General features: G+C 29.5%; 2 protein-coding genes across 2 annotated transcripts; both read right to left on the minus strand.

Annotated features, from left to right (window-relative positions):
• Positions 1-1,812: 1,812 nt before the first annotated feature.
• LOC136774656 (E3 SUMO-protein ligase ZBED1-like) lies at positions 1,813-4,191 on the minus strand. Its single transcript, XM_066729072.1, has 4 exons — positions 4,146-4,191; positions 3,668-3,849; positions 3,415-3,550; positions 1,813-3,350 (listed from the first exon to the last, which is right to left on the minus strand). The coding sequence occupies exons 1-4, from the start codon at positions 4,189-4,191 to the stop codon at positions 1,813-1,815; spliced, it is 1,902 nt and encodes a 633-aa protein (XP_066585169.1).
• A 10,605-nt stretch (positions 4,192-14,796) lies between these two features.
• On the minus strand, positions 14,797-23,565 carry CCAP (Crustacean cardioactive peptide). Its single transcript, XM_066728599.1, has 4 exons — positions 23,466-23,565; positions 15,856-15,936; positions 15,672-15,750; positions 14,797-15,311 (listed from the first exon to the last, which is right to left on the minus strand). Exons 1-4 carry the CDS (start codon positions 23,469-23,471, stop codon positions 15,034-15,036), a joined length of 444 nt encoding a protein of 147 aa, XP_066584696.1. The 5' UTR covers positions 23,472-23,565; the 3' UTR covers positions 14,797-15,033.
• Positions 23,566-23,842: the final 277 nt, after the last annotated feature.

Genomic DNA, 23,842 nt, shown 5'->3' on the forward strand with positions numbered 1-23,842 from the left:
TCATGAAATATTGTATTACTGTATCAATGCTATTTCATCAGTAAACATTAATTGCAAAATGTTGTATAAATTGAAATATTTTATCTGTGTACGTACTCTTAAATTAGTAGTTTATCTTCTTCCTACAATCAAATTAATATACTTAACCTTTCGACAGCAATTGCATATATTTTCTTTGGTTCTAAGCCAGGAATATTGCACAAATCTTTAATAATTTTATAAAATTGTTTCTTCTTATTAACTTCTTCTGATTTTACATTAGAATGATTATGGTTAATAGTTAAATAAAAATTTCCATCCATATATTTTCCTCTTCCTTTACAGTTTAAAATTTTATGCTTTATGCAAGATAAATATCTATAAATAAATATAGTTGAATATATATTAATGCCTAAAAATAACATTATTTTAAGTTTTATGTACAATAACAGCAGCTTCAAATTTTTAATTTGATCCAAACAGTAGACATAATAAATTTTTTTTATCTGTAATCCTAAAAGAAAAATGAGTTATTTGCCACACTTTCTTAAACCTCCTTTGAGTGTAGATTCCTGAAGGTATATAAAAAGCAAAATATTAAAATTTCTTATTGCTAAGGAGGACAACGAATGTTTACAGCCATACTGTGGGGTAAATCAATATGTAACTACTATGTATTAATTTGCGTAATAAAAACCACTATAAATGAAATACAAATATTCTAATTATTCAACGTACATGGTATTATTGGTCTTCTTCTTAATGTAATACTTGTATCCATTAAAAAACCACATTCTTGCAAATTATGAAATGATCCTGTCATAAAGTCATAATAATTTTTATTAGGACAATTTTAGTCTCTCTTTGTTTTTAAGTGTTATGCATGCACTAATTCATTCATTTAAAGACATTTATTGAATAACGCAATAATTTTGTCCAGTAACTTCAGTGGCAGTAGCAATAAAATTTATATCTTGCACTGTACATTGGCCGGAAGTGTGTATGTATATGCAATTAGCCACCGCATTAACTATATATAGGATATGCATTCGATACCAATCACTAAACAAAAAGTTACTAGATAGTTTTCGGTATTTTGTCGCCGACCCTAATTAACCATCCGGGCCCTAGGGTGATGGGAGAGGGGTGAGAGACTAAGAGAGAAAGAGAGGGTGAGAGGGATTTATATAGGGATGGGCGATATTTGCAAAATTATCGATACTTGTATTCGATACCGTATCGGGAACGTTAGAATCGATACCTCAAAAATATCGAAGACCAAGTATCGATACCTGCAAGTATCGATTCTCAATCTCATCTCAAAAAGAAAATGAAAGTAAGGTTAGGTCTTAAAAGATGGAAAGAAGCGCCAAATATAAATATATTTCAAAGATTTAATAGTGAAATAAAATATTTGAATGATTTTGTAAGATTACAGCCTGCAGGCTTTGAATAGTGTAATAAAAGATAACAGTAACTCAAATTTGTAGTTCTTTTGAGTGATCAAATTAAGAATGTCATAAAATAATATGTTTACCTAGAAATTTGACATTTACCTTTAGAATCAGGCTGCACAAAGCAATTAATTATTATTTTTACAATTAATGTTAAAATCAAAGTTGATTTAAGTTCTGAATGAATGTTGGATCAAATTAAATATATATAAATTTTTCTATAAAACTTTTAATGTACTATATATTTCTATTGTAATTACATACCTAATATTAGTGTTTAAATTAACTTGGAAAATATTTCTAACAAAAAAGTTAAATAGATATGCTGATTTAAATGATTATACATATTATGTATCTTATAATTATATAAATTACTGCTTTAATAAAACAATTCTTCTGACAAAGAATTTAAAAATAGTAACTGGTGAAGATGTTTAGATGATAACCTGTTTCTTGATTCCGTTAATATGTTACCTGCTTTAGAAAACAGTCGTTCTGCAGGAACAGATGTAGCAGTGATAGGTAAATATTTCAATGCTAAATTTCTTAAATTTGTGTAGGAGCCTCCAAAATCTTTTATCCAAAAAGTAATTGGATCTGATTCCAAACTAGAAGTAGCAATATTTAAGTAATGTTGCAACGACTTTGGTAAATCTTCAGAATTGGAACTATGTTCATTATTAGATTTATTTTCAATGGCTATCAGTTGTTTGTGATGACACCATAAGTCATTGGAATCTTCCAAAGATTCTTGAATATTAACTATACGATTGTCTAATGAAGATTCGAACTGTATATTATTATACAATTCATTTTTAATGAATGAAATGGCTTTTGATAAACTTACATTATGCTTAAAATGAAGGCATTTGAATCTCGGGTCTAATATAGTTGCCACAGCTAGCATAGTATTATTCTCAATATTTTTAAATCTTTCTTCTAAAGCAGTTATAGACAAATCACGTAACTGCTTAGCATTGTCAGTTTCTAAATTCAATCCAATTAGGTTTTTTCGCAGACAATTAATGATAGGTATTACTTTCCCAATACTAGTATGTCTTTCAGTACATAACTCTATAGTGGTACGCTCAAAAGGGCGTAGAACTATCACAAATTCTTTTACAGTTAGGATCTCAGATGCTGATAGCATTAAAGGCGAATCAGGTAGGCTTAGTAATACAGATCCCACTATTAGAGACTGTTCCGTGAAACGTTGCAACATGTAGAATGTAGAATTCCATCGTGTTGGAACGCTCTGTATCAACTTTAGTTCACTCTTTTTTCTCAATTCATCACTAGCAACCACTGAATGTTTAAAATATTTAACAATAGTTTTGACTTTATCTATAATGTTTTTAATTTTCACATCACTGATTATTTGGACTGCCACTAAATTTAAAGAGTGCGCGAAACATGATAAGAATCTATGCTCTCCAAAAGTACATTTAATGGCCTTGGTCATATTGGAAGCATTATCACTAACTATAGCCACAATATTTTCAATTTTTATTCGCCATAGTTCTAATACTTCCAGGATCCAATCGCCAATGTTATTGGACGTATGTCTATCGGATAACTCAACAACACTTAAGGTGGCACTTTTCAATTTCTCACTATCAATATAATGTGCTGTTATTCCTAAAAAACTTTTTGTGTTAAGCGTGTCGGTCCAAATGTCTGTAGTTAAAGATATACATTCAACCTGTGAAAGTCTATCAGATATAATTGAAGACAATAGATTATATTTTTCTTCAATTAGTTTCGTAATGTTTTTTCTGCTAGGTATTTGATACATTGGAGCTATAACTTTCATGAGTTTCTTAAAGCCTTCTCTTTCTACAATATTCAATGGACAATTATCTTTAGCGATCATAAACATAATTGCATTTGTGATTTCATTGGATTTCTGTCCACCAACTAAAATTTAAATGGTATTACAAAATAATTAATTTTGGATAGAATTAGAATTAGTATCATTTACCTTCATAAGACTTCATTGACGATAATGATTGCAATATAGTTGGCTGCTGTTTTAAATGCTTATTTTGTAAAGATACTGATTTCTGCTTTGTTGGCATTATCGGATCATCTTCTGCAGGATCTACTTCTACACACGTCTGTTAAATTTTATTGTTACTTTAGTTAAGGAGTTTAGAATATAGCAGTCTGAGTGAAGACTAATTTAAAATAACTATTAAATATAAATAAGTATTTGAAAATATGAACTTCATTACTTCTGTTCTTAGTTTTTTAGAAGCTGGTTCTACATTTTCTAAATTAGGATGTTTTCTTTGCAAGTGTTTTAGCATATTAGTCGTATTACCACTAGTAGTAATAGTAGAATGACACATATTACATTTAGCTCCACCTGCCACCTTTACAAAATATTTCCACGTAACACTTTTTTGTGGTGGCACTAAAATAAAAATAAAATTGTGTATAGTATTTAAAATAAAATAAAATAATGTTAATTATAGTTTGAAATACATTATAATTTAAGCAAATGTACTTTCTTTTACTTACTTATGATTATTGTTTCTTAACTTTATTAGGACAGGGATTGGATTTTGAGGATATTCCTAATTAATGAGAAAATATGTATAACGAATATTAAACCAAAATACTAAATGGAACAAAGTCTAATATTTTCTTACACAAATTTAATAATTATAATTAAAGTACGCAAGAGAGGTAAATAGAAAAATCACTCACCAATTGATATAAGGCAGCAAAACATAAAAAATCTCTTTTGAATCATTTATTTCAATTGACCTGATTTTTTAAGCTATCCAGAAACTGCGCTTGTGAACTCTGCTCTTAACTCTTATTAAAATGATGTTGTGATGGCATAGCAGTTGTAGCAGTAGCACACGCTTTTTTAAAAAAATTTAGATTTTTAAAGCTACAAGCAACTCTCACCCTTCGGTTCGGTTAAAGTTATATACTTGTGGTTAAAACAGTATAGTTCATGCGAAGGGGTTAACCACATGTTAATATAATTTTTATTATTATATTAATTTAAAATGCGAAGGGCTACGATTTCAATTGATAGTCAAAAAGTATGTATCGAATATCGATACTGAGGTAGTGAGTATCGATATTTGAAAGTATCGTTTACTTCGGTATCGATTCAAAAGTACTCGATACTTTAGGGGAAAGTATCGATATCCCTAGGTATCGGTATCAAAAGCCCATCCCTCTGAGGGATCTCTCTCTCTCTCTCTCACACACTCCCCATAGCCAAGGCGCTTCCTCCGCACACCCGCACTCCCCCTCATCACCCAATATACCCCAGCTCTTAAGACACTTCCCCCCCCGCACACCCGCACTCCCCTCACCATCGTGTCACAGGAACCGCCTAGCTACCACTACTTATAAAATACATAAAATAAATATTTTTCAAATATTTAAAAAAAAATTACTACTTGACTTAAGGTTTGAAGGACTTTTAGATAATATTAGCAAAAAATTAAACATCACTTTGAGAATGTTTATTAGATTATTTACATGGTGATTCATTTTCATTTATCCACTCAAATATCTCTAAAACTATAATAATTATAAAAAAATATATTCATTAATTATAATGTAATTTAAATTGAAAGGGGGTACAAAATTTTACTAATAGTTTAAATTCAAACGTTATCAATTGAAAATTATGAAGATTACCCAGTCCATCCAGAGTTTTTTTCTTAAATAAAACCTTCTATTTTGTATTGCATTTTATTTCTGGTAGCCTAACATGTAAGAGATTTCCAAAACATTTTATTTATTTATCTTTTTATTCGGCTCTTCTTTTATGAATAAATATTATAATTTTAAATTGCATGTATAACATAGTTTGGCTGCAGCACTGTGTGCGACTGTGAAGCCTACGTGCGCATGCTTAGTCGATCACGTATTGATATATACTAATTCTAATTTGAAATAATACATTTATATAGTGTTTTGGAAAGGCATTAAAGGAAAATCTATAATAAAAATGTGTAATAAAAAATATAAATTTCTATTTATTAAAATCTACAGGATGACCCTTCTGTTATATATATATATTTAAATAACATTAAAAAATAACAATTATAGTATTTTGTGCGTCTTTTGAATTAAAAGTTGAAACATACTTTCTTTAATATATTTTCTTTTTATTGAATCAGTAATTTTTGAGATAATTGAGTGAATAATTGAAAATGGATGACTGCATTGATATAATATTTAGATTGCATATTTTATAAAAGCTGTTAAAACCTTAAAATATATTTTTGTTTACATATGCATATTTAATATGTGGAATATCGATTTTACATAAATTAATGTCACATTGCTGCCTCTAGTATTTATACAATGCGATGATTTGAAGTTCGAGCGAATGTATTCTTTTTAAATTTAAATGGATAACTACACATTTTATATAGCATGTATATTATATTATTTCAATAACTCAATGAAGATTATTAATTCGGAAAAACAACAAATGCCATATATATTACTTGAAGGTATGAGCTTCAAATGTCAAGTTAAATTTACCCAGATAAAAACTGTGGCACAATCATACACCACATACCAATGAAAAAAGGAAAAATACAGGAAATATTTTTGTTACGAGGACGTAATAAAAAAGATACTTAGAATATAATAAACCTTTATTAATTACTCACTCAATATACGTACATTTTTAACAATGTTTTATTATTATTTAAATTGAGTTTTCCACTTCGTTTCTGAATAAATGGAAATTCAAATTTAAATGCTTATAACGTGCGACCACAACGGCGATGGAAATAATCATACAGAGGCTGCGTTCGATTATGTACTGCCAATACTGAAAACGTATATTTTACGTGACTTGCATTGTAGAGTTTTAGTACTGGCAGTTAATAAACGAACGAAGCCAGAAACATGACAGCCCGTCACAGTCAAAATAGCCAATAGCAACTATCCGCTCTTCTAGTTCAGAACTCTCAAGACCAATGATTTACTACGAGCTATATTCATGACATTTATTTGTTGCTAGCGATAAAATTGACAGAAATATGCACTGCATATCCTATACATTGTCTCTAGTAACTTATTTGTCGCTAGCGACGAGCGACAAGTGAAAACGTACCTTTAAAGTATGATTTCACTTGTTGCTCGTCGCTAGCGGCAAATATAAGATGATATAGGATATGCAATCCAAGATGGATACTAGCAACAATATACAGGGTCTTTTCCTAACAGCGGAGCATAGGAGATTCGTGTTAGTTGACTATAGCACTCGGAATGATGGAATCTGAGAGCGCTGATTGGTTAATATTACGTAGTACCAACAGATAATAAGTCGTTACCAATAGTTGGGTACAAAAAATGAGATTCATCCGCCATATTGGTGTGGAGAAATGTTTACATGCTAATCCTAGCAGAAAGAGGTGTAAAATGGAGAAATGTCAAATGGTAAGGTTACTAAAGTAAAAATTGAAAAAAATGAATGGAAAGTATGAATATTCTTCATTTTCCTTCAAAGTATTCAATTTTTACTTTAGTAACGACAACATTTGACATTTTTCCACTTTACACCTCTTTCTGCTACGATTAGCATGTAAACATTTCTCCACACCAAAATGGCGGATGAATCTCATTTTTCGTATCCAACTATTGGTAACGGCCTATTATATGTTGGTACTACGCAATATTGACCAATCATCGCTCTCAGATTCCATCATTCCGAGTGCTATAGTCAACTAACACGAATCTCCTATGCTCCGCTGTTAACGATGTTCTCTCTGCTTTGCCGGCTTTGCGTAAAATTTAACAAATTCTTCAAATATTGCGCCAAACGAAACGGCCTCATTTCTTGACCGATTTTCATGTTTATGGACTTTTTGAACTCGCAAGAAGATTATCTAGTGATCTTCGTTGGCCGATTTTTAAAAAAATGAAAAACTAAAAAATTGAAAAAAAAGTGGAATTTGAAAAATCGGCCAACGAAGATCACTAGATAATTTTCTTACGTTTTCAAAAAGTCCACAAACGTGAAAATCGGTAAAGAAATGAGGGCGTTTCGTTTGTCGCAAATTTCGCTCTGTAATGTCGATATACGGATTCCCCTTAAGGCCATAGTCTTGTCCAGAAATTTCAATCTATAAGTGGAGAACTTAAAGGATCCTTTTACAAATGAATAAGCCTTTTCTCATTTCATGAAAAGAAAAGCTACAAAACTAAGAATAATTTTTTGTTAATGCTGAAGATGATTATTCATAATATTTGAACGCTCTTAGTTACGAGAAAATTTTAGATAAGATAGTAAATACTTATGCTTTTCTCTCTTTCAGTTTATTACGATTAGCTTGGTGAATTGTAAAATTTTTCATTTGGTGACCATAAAAACTTCTATTCACTATAAACTAGAATGTGGTCTAGCAATTGGCTAGTTAGTGGTAAGTCCATTTAGGCAGAGACTACGCAAGAAGGCAAAAACTATGGATAATTTACGGCATAAAGAAAAAATTATTTTAACTTTGTGGATTGTCCTTTCAAAAACTGAAAAAAAAACTTATTCATTCGTAAAGGGATCTTTCAACTCTCCATTTAGGTCGTAATTTCCATGGAAGACTATGGTTTCACTTGAAAATCTATTTTTAAGTCATTTTGCTCTTCCAATGATAGAGCAAATTATTCTATTTGATAAAACAGTGAGATTTCGACAAAAACAGAAAAAAATACTATTTCTTATAATGGTTTTTTAAATATAATACTTATTTTTTAACTACCTTAAACCAGTTCATATGTCGTGTCACCGAAAAGATAAAACGAGTTGAAAATTAATCTACAAATAACGTCGTATTATTCACCAGACTTTTCAACTAAATGGTTGCTTTCGAGGATTCTTTTAAAAATAGGGAGAAAATAGATTTCATTAGCACCAAAATTAGGAATGTAAGACATTAGGATGTAATATTATTAATCGGCGTAGTTGTGTGCGTGTGTGTGTATACGTGTACGACAATACGAAATGGTGGGGAAGTAAAAACTTCTTTTCTTTTTTGAGGGTGAACTGTCAACGAAAGTGAGAGTAAAGTAATTTTTCCATTGAATCATAGCCCTGATTCATTGGTTTAAAATTGATTTATCTCAGCAATTATGCTTTTACGGATGTCATAGTATAGGACTTTTCGACTTAGTTTACGCTCAAGAATATGTAGTTAAAATTAAAAGCATCATTGCTGATACACCCTGTATATATGGCATATTCTTAATCTCTACTCCAAACAACTTTTTGAATAACGGCTTTAAGATAACACTTCATTAGGTTTTCTCCTCAAAATCGTCCGTTTATCTAGGGTTTCCGGCTTGCATCCTATAAAGAGATACCCTGTATAATAAAATCGACAAACCCGTCTTTCGATCAATCTGTTTATTTTAAGCTAAAGAAATAGCAAAGCTGGAAATAATTTTTAGTCGCAGATGTGTGACTTCTCTTTAATAATATAATCAAGCTCGTTATATCCACACGTCGTTCGAGTCAAAGCTATAATTTTACTTATTATAATAAACGTTTAATAAAGCAAACAAAAAATTATTTAATTAATACAAAATTTCTTGTAAAACTGCAATAAAATGAAAATTACAACACCAAATGTCATATTACATAAAGATTTTTATATCATATTGTTTTTGTGCGTAATTTGGTATATAGAAAGTGAGGACCAATGACTATATGTTGCTTTAATTAGTAATAGTCGAAATTTTTAACAATTTTTTCAAAAGATCTTGACCCTGTAGACTCAAGTAACGCAGCAAACTTTATAAACGCTTTCTTTTTTCATTCAAAATGTCTGCTGGCTGAGTAGAAGAAGTATTGTGTATTAAATTAATTGGTAAAGACATTTAAATTTTGAATGATTGAGTCTTCTCGCTGAAATATTTAACCCGTCAATGGGCGCGCGGGGTGTCCTAAACACCCCAAGAATAGAAATCTAATGATAGCTTAACGAAAAATTTGTGCAATCACTTACAAGTATTAGCGTTTAATTAATATAAATAACTTAAAGACATGTAACTGCTATCGTATACGAAGGGAACGTCACATAGATGATATTTATTGAAAATAAATCTGAATTCGTAAATATTTTACGTCTAATAACGAAAAACAAATGGGGTGTCCGTGGCACCCCACGCACCTATCTACGTAAAAAAATAGCACGCGCCTATTGGCGGGTTAACGTAAATTATAACTATACCTTCCGAAATATAAACAGATTTAACAACCTTACCAAAATGCACATTATTATGTAATGTCGCATTTTTATTCACAATAGCTGCAATATATTTGATAATATATTGATTTCTTTTAATTACGATAAAAGGATCGATTTTTGTTGCACTATTAATAATAGCTATTAAATATTTTATAGTTTTAACGTGGTCAATTGTTTGTTATTTTCTTTTACCATTAACGGGATCCCTCACGCCTACTTTATCGACAGTTCAAGTCAATAAACAATTAGGTTAATAAAATTCAAATGCGAAGCAAATTGAACAATCGGGCGTTTGTTGGACAATGTGCCAGTCCTAACGAGTCAAACGAACTTAAAAACACTCAAATTAGTTGAAAAATAACGCTGTACCATTGTGCTGCGTTCTTGAAGAGAGGTTACTTTTGGTTATTTCCACTTCAAGAACGCGGGACAGTGGTACAACGTTATTCTTCATCCGAATTGAGTTTTTTCAAGCTCGATTGACTCGTTAGAATTGGCACCTTGTCATAAAGAAGCCCGTTTTTGCAATTTGCTTCGCATTTTACTTTTATTAAACGAATTGTTTATTAACTTGTACTGTCGGTAAAGCACGCGTGAGGGATCCCGTTAAGTCCTAAGTTACATCTGCATTAACAATAAGAATGACATCCTACTTAATAAATGTGTTGATTGTAAATAATTTGATAACAACGAAAACCAAAGCATGTAAGGGTAATTTTTATTTTGTCCTCCGTAAATATCAGAATATAAAACAATTTAATTAGCACAATTAAGTTTTTTTCTCTTTTGTAACACTCCAAAGAGTAATGATTACATATAGCATTTATATATCATTTTCGTAATAAGCAATCAATGTAGGGAAACATTTAACTTCGAAAGCTATAGTGGATATTAATATTCAAATTATATCGCCACATTAATTAACGATAAATTTGATTTGTGGCAAAAATTTGTGGAAGCAGCATTTTTTTATGCATTGAAATTCACAGAATAAATACTCTCTTTTTTGACAATAAAGATAGTTTTTTACCTTTTTGTAGTCGTCGAAGTTTTTTAAATGGTCTAAAAATGGTTTGCACCTAAACTTTACATTTTCATTTTCGTAAAAAAATTACAAACATCAGTGTTATGCAGAATAAAAGTATATTCGACGTAATTATTAAATTATTTAAAATAAGGATTAGCTTTTATTCAAGGATTAAGATTGACGTTTGCAGATGTACAATATTCTGTAAACAACTTATGCAAACGCGTTAAAGTTGATTCTAGATTCTCCAAATAATGCAATTTTCTGATTATATTTTAATAGAGTCTCAATATGCGGTAAGCAAATGCAGTGGTTTTAGGTAATTTACATTAATTTTTCAGTTATTTAATTTGTTGATTCTCGTACAAGCATCTATTGTCATTTAATATATTTAAATAAGCAATGTTTTCTAAACAGTAGCACAATTTCCTTCTCCTACTTCCGAAAAGCTCTATAAAATTTTGTGATAAAAGCAGGTCCGAAAATTGTACGTAGGACGATAAAATTAGTAACACCATTCGATTCGCTTATCATCTGTATATATTTTTCTTAACTTCATTAATAAGCTCATTATTAAACTTTGTGCATGGTAATTATTGATCAACCAAAATGCATTATATAAATCTTCCTGATATGTAATATCAATATCAAAGTAGTAACTTTTTTTATAGAATGAAGCAATTTCTATAAAAACATTCTTAAGAATAGCTTTTCATTCGTTTACTTATACTCCTCCCCCTTTTTCGACAAAGAAATGTGTATAAATAGTTTAAATTTGCAATAGTACATAATTGTAAAGAAAAATAGATAGAACAATGAATGAGGCTATCATAACGCATGTGATAGGATATCTATATGAATAGAAAGTATAAAAAAAAATATGTACAAGACATCTAACTGGACATTTTGCTACATAAAAAATTAACCAAATACAGTTTGTTCACAAATAAAAAAACTATAAACTGTCATTTATTAATGAGCTGAAGGGTTCTGAGTAAAATCACTATGTATAAAAAGCTTCGAAAATCCAATTTTGTAAAAAGTGGCAGCAAATCTTAAGTGAAATATATGATCTCTTAAAAATTTCAGGAAATTAGATTAAGGGTTAGACTACTGTAGAAGTTGAAAATGAAACGCGTTCTTTGACATTTTATTTTTTATGAAAGGAAGGACAATAAAAAAATACTAAGTACATATATTATTAGATATAAATTGAAATATAGTATAACATATTTTCACTGAAAAATAGTGGCACCAGAGCTATTCTTCCGAAGTATTAACTTTTTCCACGGCACGCACCAAAACTTCAACAATTTTTAATATTTTCTTTCAAAATTTTAATCACAGCTTTAAAACAACAATTCGAAGAGAAATCCATAGGAAAATTTCGATTGGTTAATTCTAACATTTTTTATAAACAAAATAATTACCATTTGTTCAGGTAAAATATTGAAAGTCTTCCATTAATTAAACGCCAATTAGAAAAAAATTAATATTATTAAAATATCCTACGTACTTCTCTTCAAAATACTGTTTTAAAGATGTGATTTAAATTTCGAAAGAAAATATTGAAAATTGTTGAAGTTATGCCACATGCCGTGGAAAAAGTCTATACTTTAGAAGAATAGCTCTGATGCCACTATTTTGCTATATTTTTCAATGAAAATTTTATATACTATATTTCAATTTATACCTAATAACATATGTACTTAGTTTTTTTTTATTTTGCTTCCGTCATAAAAAATAAATGGTTAAAGAACGTGTTTCATTTTCAACTTCTATAGTAGTCTAACCCTTTAAGGTAATTTTAAAATTTAACGCTTTATGTCTATAGCACAGATGAATGGGTTAAATGAGTTGGATATCATATCCTCAAATGAAGAAAATAATAAACTTGCTAACTAAAACATATATGATTACCTTATTTTATGGTTTTTTATTGACTTGTCTCTCTGCTATAGATATATTAATTCTTTCCCCGCGCTTCCCACCTATATTATGTTGAATAATTAGATTTAGCTGTCATTTTTTAAAACAACAGTTTTTATACAATTAGTAAAAGATCACTAATAGTTGGCTTACTTTTGGTAGAAGATATCTTCTTTTGATTGCTTATCTTTCTTATGTTTCTCCAAAAGAAACATAATGGCGCACTGTTTAAAGAAAAAACTGGTTTAAAATCTTTATGTTAAATAACATTATATTACAATTTTTATTGCATTATTCTACAATAAATTTTATGTTAATAAAAATATTTATTTTCGTTTCCTCTGACAAATAATTATTACAATAATTAAGGTTTCAATTTTAACTCGAATAATCGTGGAGGGCGTGAGCACAACAATAATATCAAGCAGAATTTAATTTGATCCTCATGTTAGTATCTGTCTGTCATTAAAGAGAACTTACATTTTTAGAAATACTTCTTAAAAGCTCGGTGCAGTCTTCTGGTTAACACGTTCCATTTTGAATATGAAAATTCCTTCAATATTGCTCTTAATGAAATGGCTGTAGGTCGTCAGATGGATGCTTGCGCATACGAACGAGAAAACAAGCGAGGTAGCAATATTAACGAAACTTCAAATTATTTGCACTTCTTCTATTGTAGTCAAAAATACCTCGAATTTACAAAAAAAAAGAAACATCTGGCAAATCTAATGAACAATTATCCCGCAGACATTTTGCTGAAATGGAAAATTCCCTACACTGTTTTAATCGTTAAAGTTAGAAAACCGCAGGATTCATTTCCTAACTATAAAAGCTAAAATATTGTTGATCAGATAAATATTTAAAAATCAAATCAATACTTCTTGGCATGAATGCACAATGCTATTTTTAGGCCTAAAATACAACTTATTTTGTTTATACGTTATTGAGTTTCGACAAGATAAGTATCCATATAATTAAACTCTCAAATCGCTTTTTTACTCAAGCTTTTCATATTATTACCTAAAAATCAAAAAATTCAAAATCAAGATTATAATGGTAGGACCCTTTCTTAAAATATTATATAAATATTATCTCTGATGTTGAACACAAAAATACAAAATATTCTACTATATAAAATAATTATAAAAATGGGCATGTTTTTGTCCTTTTACATACATTTCCTCCTTTACAATAGAAATAAGTATTAAATCAGGAATCAATATTATACACTATATATTTGATGTAATGCGCATTAGGGTAAGAAAAAAAAATATGTACTTAACCGTAATTAGTAAGAATTAAAGAAATGTCTATAGAAAGCTAGAAAAAAAGAAGAGTAGAGTGTAGACAAGGAATACTTCTCAGCTAATCTTATATTACAATATATTACAATAAGTTATCTCGAAAGTTCTGGCAAGCCGGAAATTATCGTTTATAGTATCGATTTCCAGTAGGTGACCTTTATAACATTTTTTGAATTAGCTCTTTTTTAAAAAGTTATTATCCACTCAAAAATTTTAGATCATAGTATTATTTTTCCCAAATTCAACAGAGTAGTTATTGAGTTGTCCTATATTTCCCAATCTTAGATTGACGAGACAATCAGTTAGGATATGTTAAACAAAACCGAAAAGGCCCCGTTTTATATTCATTTGATTTTTGCATTAATTAGCTCTAGTAGATAAATCGCTAGACTATAGAAAGTATGTAAGAGGAAAGTCAGAACTTGTCACTTTTGTTTGCATAACCTAACCGATTCATTGGTTATTGATTGGCCAGATTAACCCACACTGTAAACTTTCGTACCGAAACATGCCAATAAAAAAATAGTGATTCAGAAATTTAAACCATTAATAATTTTTTAAAAAAGGAAAAACAGGAAAAATTATTATATAAATTTTCTATAAGGAGTTGACCTATCTATAATTACGACTTTTGAGACGTCCATACTATGAAGCAGGCAACATTTCACGCCTAACATCATCAAACGTTCAAGAGGACTTAGTGAATAACATACCCCTGCTTAAGGGCACGCCACTTAATACGCCCTACAGCATAGATGTAGTAAGTCGTGCGCGTCACCTCCCCCCCCCCCCTCTCCTTCTTTCTTTCCGTAATTATGAAATATTAAGCTATTCCTCATAACCTTTTTGAAATCTCTCACTATTGTCATTCAGAGGAATCGCTTATAAAGATATCGATATTTTTAATAAATACAGATATAAACATGCATAAATGTATTATTTGTTTTGGGCGATTTAAAAGGTGGATCCTATATAATTCATTAATGAGCTGCAGCATTATTTTGCAATTTCACATTTATTTGAAAGTCAAGAATGGGGAATGGGTTCAGGGGCTACGGAAGGAAAAGAAGGGAGATCTAGTGATAAATAAGTTTGATAAGTATGATCTATTTCAGTAATGGAAGTTGACCTATACGATTAAATAAAGTTCGAAGATGCTCGCGCATCGGCAGCTTGTGCAATGCGAGGTAAACTGTATAATCTTGCAAGACGTCCGGTATCCGATAATCGTTAAATTCTCGTTCTGCTTCATCTCTTATTTCCTGATTAGCAGCTCTGAGAAGCGCCCTGTAGAAGGGGATGGGTAATCGATCAAAATCACTCCTTTGGACATCCTTATCGTCATCGTTTAGGCTTCTATAAAGACTTCGCTTTTTTCCACATCCTGCAAGAGTTAAAGGACATGATGTATATAAATAGTATAATGATATCACAATCAAGTCAAGATAAGAAGGAGAAGAAGAAATAGAGTCCTAATTCTATTCAAATTCAATAAGATTATTGATTCATGTTGACTTTATGATTTAGTAATTTTATTCGGAAACCGTGTTCTTTCTATGTTTACGCAGAAGAAGTTTCAAGAACGTCGAAAGAAAGTTGTCTGTGATTTTACAAGATTGCATAGGAGTCGCTCAATATTAACGTCGTAGAAAAGTTTTATCATTTATGTTTTCTCTAAGAATCGTTATTTCTACAAGACTTATATCTAAAATGAGAAATGTCATTAGAAATATGGTTAACTTACCAGTGAAAGCATTGCAAAATGGTCTTTTAATCCTAATAGTTTGAGCAATGTTGACCGAATTCAGTAGCTGTTGTTGAATCTGTAATATTCGTACTAAATTTTCTACAATAATAGTAAATTATTGAAAAGCTCTTATAAGGATATTTGTCGTCTTTATAAATAAAGAGTAATGTTAAATTTCTACCTTTTCTTGTAACAAAGCCTCGGCTTTAATTGTTTCCAGCAGACAAGTAAAAGCGAGCGTGTACCATATCAATCCAGTTACCTGCAGTTTAAACAAAATCAACACAATCCCTTTAAAGTGTAATATAATATAAAGTACTGTACTGGTCGAAGTAACTTAATTATTAAATGTTAAATGGTCTCTTTTTTTTAACAAATATCTTATTAAAAATTGCACAAATTCTCCTAATAAATAACGGATATTTTTATACTAAATACCTTCATAACTAGCATCTATACTTAATTATATTGAAAAAAATAACTTATATATTTTAAACACTAAAACCTTATTAAATATGATAATAGAATATATTTTATAAGTTTTGGATATTCATACGTGTATTAGCTGATACTTATGGTAATTTATAATGTTTGTTAAAATTTGAGACACTGCTACATGCTTATACATATACAGGGCATACCAGCAATGATGTTTTTAATTTTAACTACACATTCTTGAGGCTCATCTAAGTAGAAAAGTCTTATACTATGACATCCGTAAAAGCATAATTGCTGAGATAAATCAATTTTAAACCGATAAATCAGGACTTTGATCAAACGGAAAAATTACTCTACTCTCACTTTCGTTGACAGTTACCTTTCGAAAAACAAAAGAAGTTAGTACTTCACTGTTCCGTATTGCCACACGCACACATATGCAACTATACTAATTACAGAAATTACCTCCTGAGTCTTACATTCCTGATTCTGTTGCTGATGAAATTTATTTTCTGCCTATCTTTAAAAGGATCCTCGAAAGTACATATTAAGTTGAAAATTCTGGGTAACGATACGGCGTTATTTGTAGATTAATTTTAAAGCCGTTTTATCTTTTCGGTGACGCAACATATGAACTGCTCTAAGGTAGTGAAAAAATAATTATTATATTACAAACACGATTATAAGAAATTTATTTTTGTTTTTGAAAATCTTACAGTTTTATCAGATAAAGCAGTGTGCTATATTATTGGAAGAGCAAAATGACTCGAAAATAGATTCTCAAGTAAGGCAATAATCTTTTCAGGAAATTTTGACCTAAATGAAGAGAGCTTGAGAAATTTCTTCAAGAATAAATAAGGCTTCCTTTTTTTCCCCATTCTTCGAAAGGATAAGCCACAAAATTAAGAATGTTTTCTTTATGCCGTAAATTATCTATAGTTTTTCCCTAGTACTTTTTGCATGGTGCCTACCTGATTGCCAGCAATGTTAGTCAATTGCTATGTCAAATTCTAGTTTATGGTGACTAGAGGTTGGCATAATCCTAAATGAAATATTTACCAATTCATCAAGGTACTTATAATAAAAGGAAGAGGAAAGCATAAGTATTTACCTACTTATTTGGAATCTTCTTGTACCTAAGAGCGTGCAGAAGCTATGAATAATATTCTACGGCATTAAAAAAAAATTATTTTTAATTTTGTGTCTTGTCCTTTCATGAAGTGAAAAAAGGTCTGCTTATTGCTAAAGGGATCCTCCAGGCTTTCGACTTAGGCCGACATTTCGAACAAGAATGTGGAAGTTGTGCGAAAACCAATTTTTAAATCATTTTACGTTTTTAATAACATAGCAATCTGCTGTATGTAAAAGAACAGTAAGATTCTCAAAAGGCGAGCAAAGATTTTTTTAAAACAGCTTTTTTAATATAATACTTCTTTTTTGACTACCTTATTAGATAGAGCAGTTGATAGGGCGTATCACCGGAAGGATAAGACGACTTGAAAATTAATCTACAAATAACGTTGTATCGTTGCCCAGAATTGTCAACTTAATAGGTGTTTTTGAGGATCCCCTTAAAAAAAGACATAAAATAAAGCTTATATAGCACTAGGATCAAGAATATAAGGCATTAGGAGGTAATATTAATAATCGGCGTAGTTGCGCTCGTGTGTGTGTGTGCGTGTATGGCAATACGCAACGGTAGAGAAGTACGACCTTCTTTTGTTTTTCGAAAGGGAACTGTCAACGAAAGTGAGAGTAAAGTAAATTTTTCGTTGAATCAAAGCCTTAATTTATCGGTTTAAAATTGATTTATCTCAGCAATTATACTTTTACGGATGTTATAGTATAGGATTATTTCCTACTTAGTTTATCCTCAAGAATATATGGTTAAAATTAAAAACATCATTGCTGATACAACCTGTATATATATATTGAGAGAGGGAGAAAAAGAGTGAGGAAAAGAGCAAAAACAAACAGAAACCTAATCAATAGGAAGGAAATTATTAATATTACGAGATAATATTTAATTATTCACAAAAGAACTAAGATATAAGAAGTGTATAGAAACTTTTAAATAAAAAGTGTAAGCTAAACTTTCCCTTTAACCAAGTATTTATCATGTACTATGTTACGTAAAGAATGCAATAATTAACCAAATGGGCATATATCGGTATAAGCTGCTTACGTGTTCTCAACCAGTTTGGAATTCTGGCTAATTAGTGGAATACAATGCTGACTGGACGAATGTCATAATCAGTCCAAAGCTTCAAATATACTGTATGTTATGTGTGGTAAACGTAGCCAAAGAGATGAGGATAAAAATTTTTGGAAAAAATATTACAAATTACTACATTTTTTAGAGATAATTATTCTGTTGAATACACGCGAATCTACATTAAAGTGTAATTATTTTCCGAGAAGGAAAGGAAGGATATAAATAAAACATCAAAGTGGCCTTACATAAGTGACTGTCGATAATGGATTCGACACCTTGTTAAATCCAACAGAGGGTACAACAGGTATTTTCTTCTCTCGCCCCTTGCAACTGAAGATGGGAAAGCAGTAAAGTCACGCGAGTTGATGACTAATTTACTGGAAAACTCTTGTACAGTCATTTGTATTTCACGACAGCTGACAGGCTTTCTTTCTTATATTATTTTAATACCTTGATGGATCAATTGCTTCGAATAAAGTAAGACGTAGTATTTCTCCCTCATTTTAACATTCAGGCACATAGGGTGTTTCAATTCAAAAATATCCATCCAAATGAACTAGAAAACAATAATAAATATAAAAATTTTCATTTCGAATAAATTATATTGCAACTATAGGATAAACATTTAAGTGGACTAACTTAAAATCTATAAAGGTCAACCTTCAAACTATTGATTGGGAAAATTCATAGTTCATAATAGCATTTTCTTTTAGCTTAACTCTGAAATCTTTCTCCAAGACTCTTTGCAGTGTTTATCTAATGGCGGTTTGTAAAATTTGCATTATTTGACTATATCACTCAGTATTTCCATATTCCGTATGATTTAGTATTACGCGCAAGAAGCGAGATTAATTGATAAAAAATGATATTTATAATGTTGAATAATATAAAAGTCAATAAAACTTACATACTACTTGAAAACAAGAACTTTAAGACCTCATTAAATTTGGTATAATATAATGTATATCCACATTTTTATCCATCACCACGTAACTGCAGGAAAAAGCGTTCGGAAATAAAAATCTTGTAAACAAAAGTTTTGCCTCTAAGCAGAATATAAATTTACAACGTTGATCTAAATGTGAATATTAATTTAAGGGTCACGTAAAGGTCACTTAAATTTTCTTAAATAACTCATCCTATTTTTTATTCCATATAATTATAGCTGAACTTGAGAGCTCTTCAAACCCGCTCGGGGTCAACTATAAGATTATGTAATAAAAATAAGGTTTACCATTTAATAAAAATAGAAGTGACGTTTAAATTACTTTAAAATCATTCTTCAAGGTTAATATAATAGCGCTATCTTATATCTTCCCGAAATTATATTACATTTAATTGAAATTTTTTTCTAACAAAGCCCTTAAAGTTATGGAAGATGATGTTTTAAAAATGGACACTCCATAACAACTGCATAAGTACTATACTTAAATAAGACGATTTTATATACAGTAGTTAAACAATCTGTATTGTTAAGCAATTTAAGGGGTTGAGCTGATCTAGAATTTTGGCGAATTGATTTTGTTTTACTTTAAAAACGGCTCAATATTTGGAAAATAATACAGCAATAATTTATTGACGGACGATATAATTACATATCCGGTTTTTCTATTGAGTTATAACCCTTTGGTATTATAATGTAGAACACAAATTAATACATATATATATATATATATATACGTTTTTTCCCAACTGTAATATTGAAATAGGTCTGTCAAATAATTCTACAAATATTGATCGATTCATTTTAAAATCTAATATTATATATTCACCATTACTTTCTTTAGAGAAGCAATTAGGTCGTTTTCATTATTATTGCATAGTTGTTTCGTTTATATAATTTTTTGGCAATCTTTCATAGCATTATCGATATTAGCTTTCAAGAAGAGTAGCATTTTCGAAAGAATTTGTTTATTAAAAAATTCAACGTACTTTTATAGTTCTTTTTATGACTAATCGAAGTAAATGTGCTTTTTTATTCTGACCTAAAAATTACGCTAGTAACCTTTTCGGTCTTGAGCTATTACAAGGAAAATGTATGAATAAAAACGATATCGCAGTCAACGTTTTTTATAAAATTAATATCTTTAATGAAATTATTTGTTATAGTTTATTTGTTGTATAACAATCATATTATATTGAAAATATACTTTAATTTATGGTTTCGCTGAAGAAAATGATAAAATTTACTCAATTTTACAGTGTCTTGAATGGCCTGAACAATTAATCCAGATATTTACGTGATATTTGGATTTAAAATATAATTGTTGATATATGTATTACCTTGATTAAAGTGGGTCAGCGACCGCTAAACATAGAAACGTATAATCGCTTTTCTGCTTATAGGACGTCTTTAATTTCAATAACTCATTAATTACTTTAATTAAAATAGTTAATTATATGTAAGTTATTTCAGTAAATATGGGAGATCTTTTTAACCTACCATCTCAGATATTCTTGTAACTTACAGAAATTATGTTTCTAACAAAAAATAAGAGTTCAACATTTTTTCATTTTCAATTTTAATATTTTTTGATTATTTAATTAAGTAAACAGATATTCGTAAAAAATGTTTTTTTAACGTTTCAACTTTCCTACAAATTTATAGCTTTTGTACTACATTACTTCGGTATCAATGTAATTACTGTTTGAAGTACAAAATTTGATTTTATAGGCAACCTGTAATTTCCAAAAAGTTGAAAGTATTTTTATCATAAAACTGAAACAATTTTACATAAGACATTTTATTTTCAATTACGTCCACTGTTTCAACCGCAGGGAATTGATAAATAATAAAAATAAAAAATTAGAAGGAAATCTGGAAATTTGATTAATTTGACGAAATTGAATAGAAATTCGAAGTTGTAAATCAATTGTCTTACGCAAAATTATTGCAATTTTAGAAAAAAAATATTTTAAAAATTTTTCGAAAATTACGGACTACCTAAGAAATTGATATTTTTTACTATAAACGATAATTTAACTGATATAAAATAGTTGTATAACAAAAGCAAACATTTCACAGAAAAGTAGAGATTACTTTATATAAAAATCATACCTGACGATTACCATTCTATTAAATTGATTAAGCAAAAAATATTTATAATAAAACAGGAAGCCAGAAAAGTTGAAAATTTTTCCACGAAAGCATGCGCAAAATAATGATTAAAAACTTACGTAACAAATGTCAGCTCTTATTTTTAATAATAAACATTTTTTGTAAGTTACTAGAAGATCTGAATTGTGAAATTGCAAATCAATCCTACATTTGAGCTGATATATAGATTATTATTAAGTTACGTAAACTAACTTTAAGAAGATGCATTTGAAAATATAGGTTTCCATTTAACTCATACCTTCAAAACTTTTTATTTTCGTACCAATTACTTCTTTTTTTTGGAAAGGCATTTTTGAGCTAAAATATAACGGAAATACCATTTTCCGCATAATTGACATTGTTCAGAAACCCTAGTCCTTTTCCATATTTTTACCTGGAATTTAAATGTGTACAGCCTAACTTCGACAAAAGCCAATTAAAAATAGGTAGATTAGGAAGATATGGGCTAAGAAAATTGAGATTATTTATATAATCTCAAGATTTTTCGACATACAATTTTCTCTCTATATTTAGTATATGCCTTTTAGTATATTATAAAGTATAATCCTCTCTCAAAAAAAAATATAAATAATTTTTTAGAACATTCTTTATATATTATTGTTTTTCAGTTATTAAGGATGGATATTTTTAATATATTCACCCTGTATGAGTGCAAACACTCTATACTATAGAATAAAAGATATCCTTTTCTTTAGATAAAACACCTATTAATATTGGCAGAACATATTATCAGGATGACTAATTTTGGGATACTTAATTTAGTAGTTAAGGTATTCTAAAAAAATTTTATAAATTTGGTTTATTAAAAATATAATAGTTCTTTCAGATACAACGGATAATTTGTTAGTGATAAAACAATATCTGTTGTATAGTACATTTAATGATTTATTGACTCGATAATTTTATTAGAATTTAGGTTTTTATTTTAGAAGAAATGAATTTTCATAATTGTGGGAAAATTGGATTAAATTATAGTTGATATTGGACCTGTATTTTTATAACTTCGAATAGTTAATATTTTATAAGATGTCAGTACAACCTTTATCAACCTTTTGAGAAATTAAATATTTTACACTCTATACGAATGATATGTAATATTGAAATTTTTATAAAAAAGTTTTTAGCATTTATTAATCGTAACATCTTTCTAAATATTTTGTTTAAAATAATAAAATTGTAATTGTTAACATTAAAGAATGCGTCTATACTTTGTGAACTTCTAACTAAGATTTTGCTTATTTATAGGCGTAATTACAGATACTTGGTCTGTTATACTATTGTAAGATAATGCTGTGTATACAACTATATCCGATTGTTTATTCTTAAATATCTTACGTGAAATATTATATTTTATGATAGATTTATAGTTTATAGTAAATATCAATGAAAAATTAAGTGATGGAAAAATGCGATAAGCAAAAACATAACGATGGTATTTAAAAATCAAAAAGTAAGGTTCAGCTAGGTCTGTCAAACACAATGTCCATAGTTGAAGGTGAAATGAATTTAAAAATCTAGTTCCCTAAGAAAATAGAAAGAATATTCAACGCCTCGCTTACATGCAACTGAGTATTCACTATTTGATGCGAGATTTTACCAAGTCTCCTGATTAACAAGCTATCATGTATTCACAAAAATTATATTGTCATGAATCACTGAAATAGACATCTATAATTTGACTTATCCAATTTCAGTTCCTCCGATAATTCATATCCAGCACACTGTTCCTAAGAGTTTTATTAAAATTAATTTCAGTATTCATTTTTTATATTTGTTAAGGAATAGTAATTCTAGAATTTATTCAACCAAAGGAGAGGGGGGAGGTGGCTGGAAATGATCGGTCTTGTTAATGGTTTAAAAATATAAGGAAAGTGAAATACGCGCACGCGTTTGTATAGAATATTAAGATGCGAAAAAATTGACTGATCGAGATTGAGACAAATTGAGCACGCTTCGTCTGCCTGAATATTTTTAGGAATGAAAATGAAAACTGATTGAATAATAAAATAAAAGTACAAACCTTCATATTTAACCAAATGTGAAGCCACCCGGGTGATCCTTGAATGGCTGATGAATGGAGAAAAAGTTTTCAAATGTGGTCGTTCACTGTTTGCTGCGAGTTGGTGCGTTTGAGGACGAAATGGCGTGCTCAGTCTTCAAATACCATCCCCCTCCTGAACGAGGGATCGAACGAGAGTTGAACGCATGACCGTTCATAAGCGCTTGCAGTTTGCAAAACGATAATTAAAACCTTACGAACTTTATGTTATGTTTTACCTTGTGTATGTCTACACCAGATACACTGCAGGCCAAAAGTTTAGGACCACTTGGTAAAATTGTCAAAAAGACAGGCTCTTCTTTAAGTGCGTGTGGTTTGGCAACCCTAAATTTAAGAAT

This window comes from Prorops nasuta, unplaced genomic scaffold (genome assembly GCF_024137725.1).
Source record: "Prorops nasuta isolate Cenicafe-Biocafe unplaced genomic scaffold, Cenicafe_Pnas_1.2 PNAS00006, whole genome shotgun sequence".
Taxonomy (NCBI): domain Eukaryota; kingdom Metazoa; phylum Arthropoda; class Insecta; order Hymenoptera; family Bethylidae; genus Prorops; species Prorops nasuta.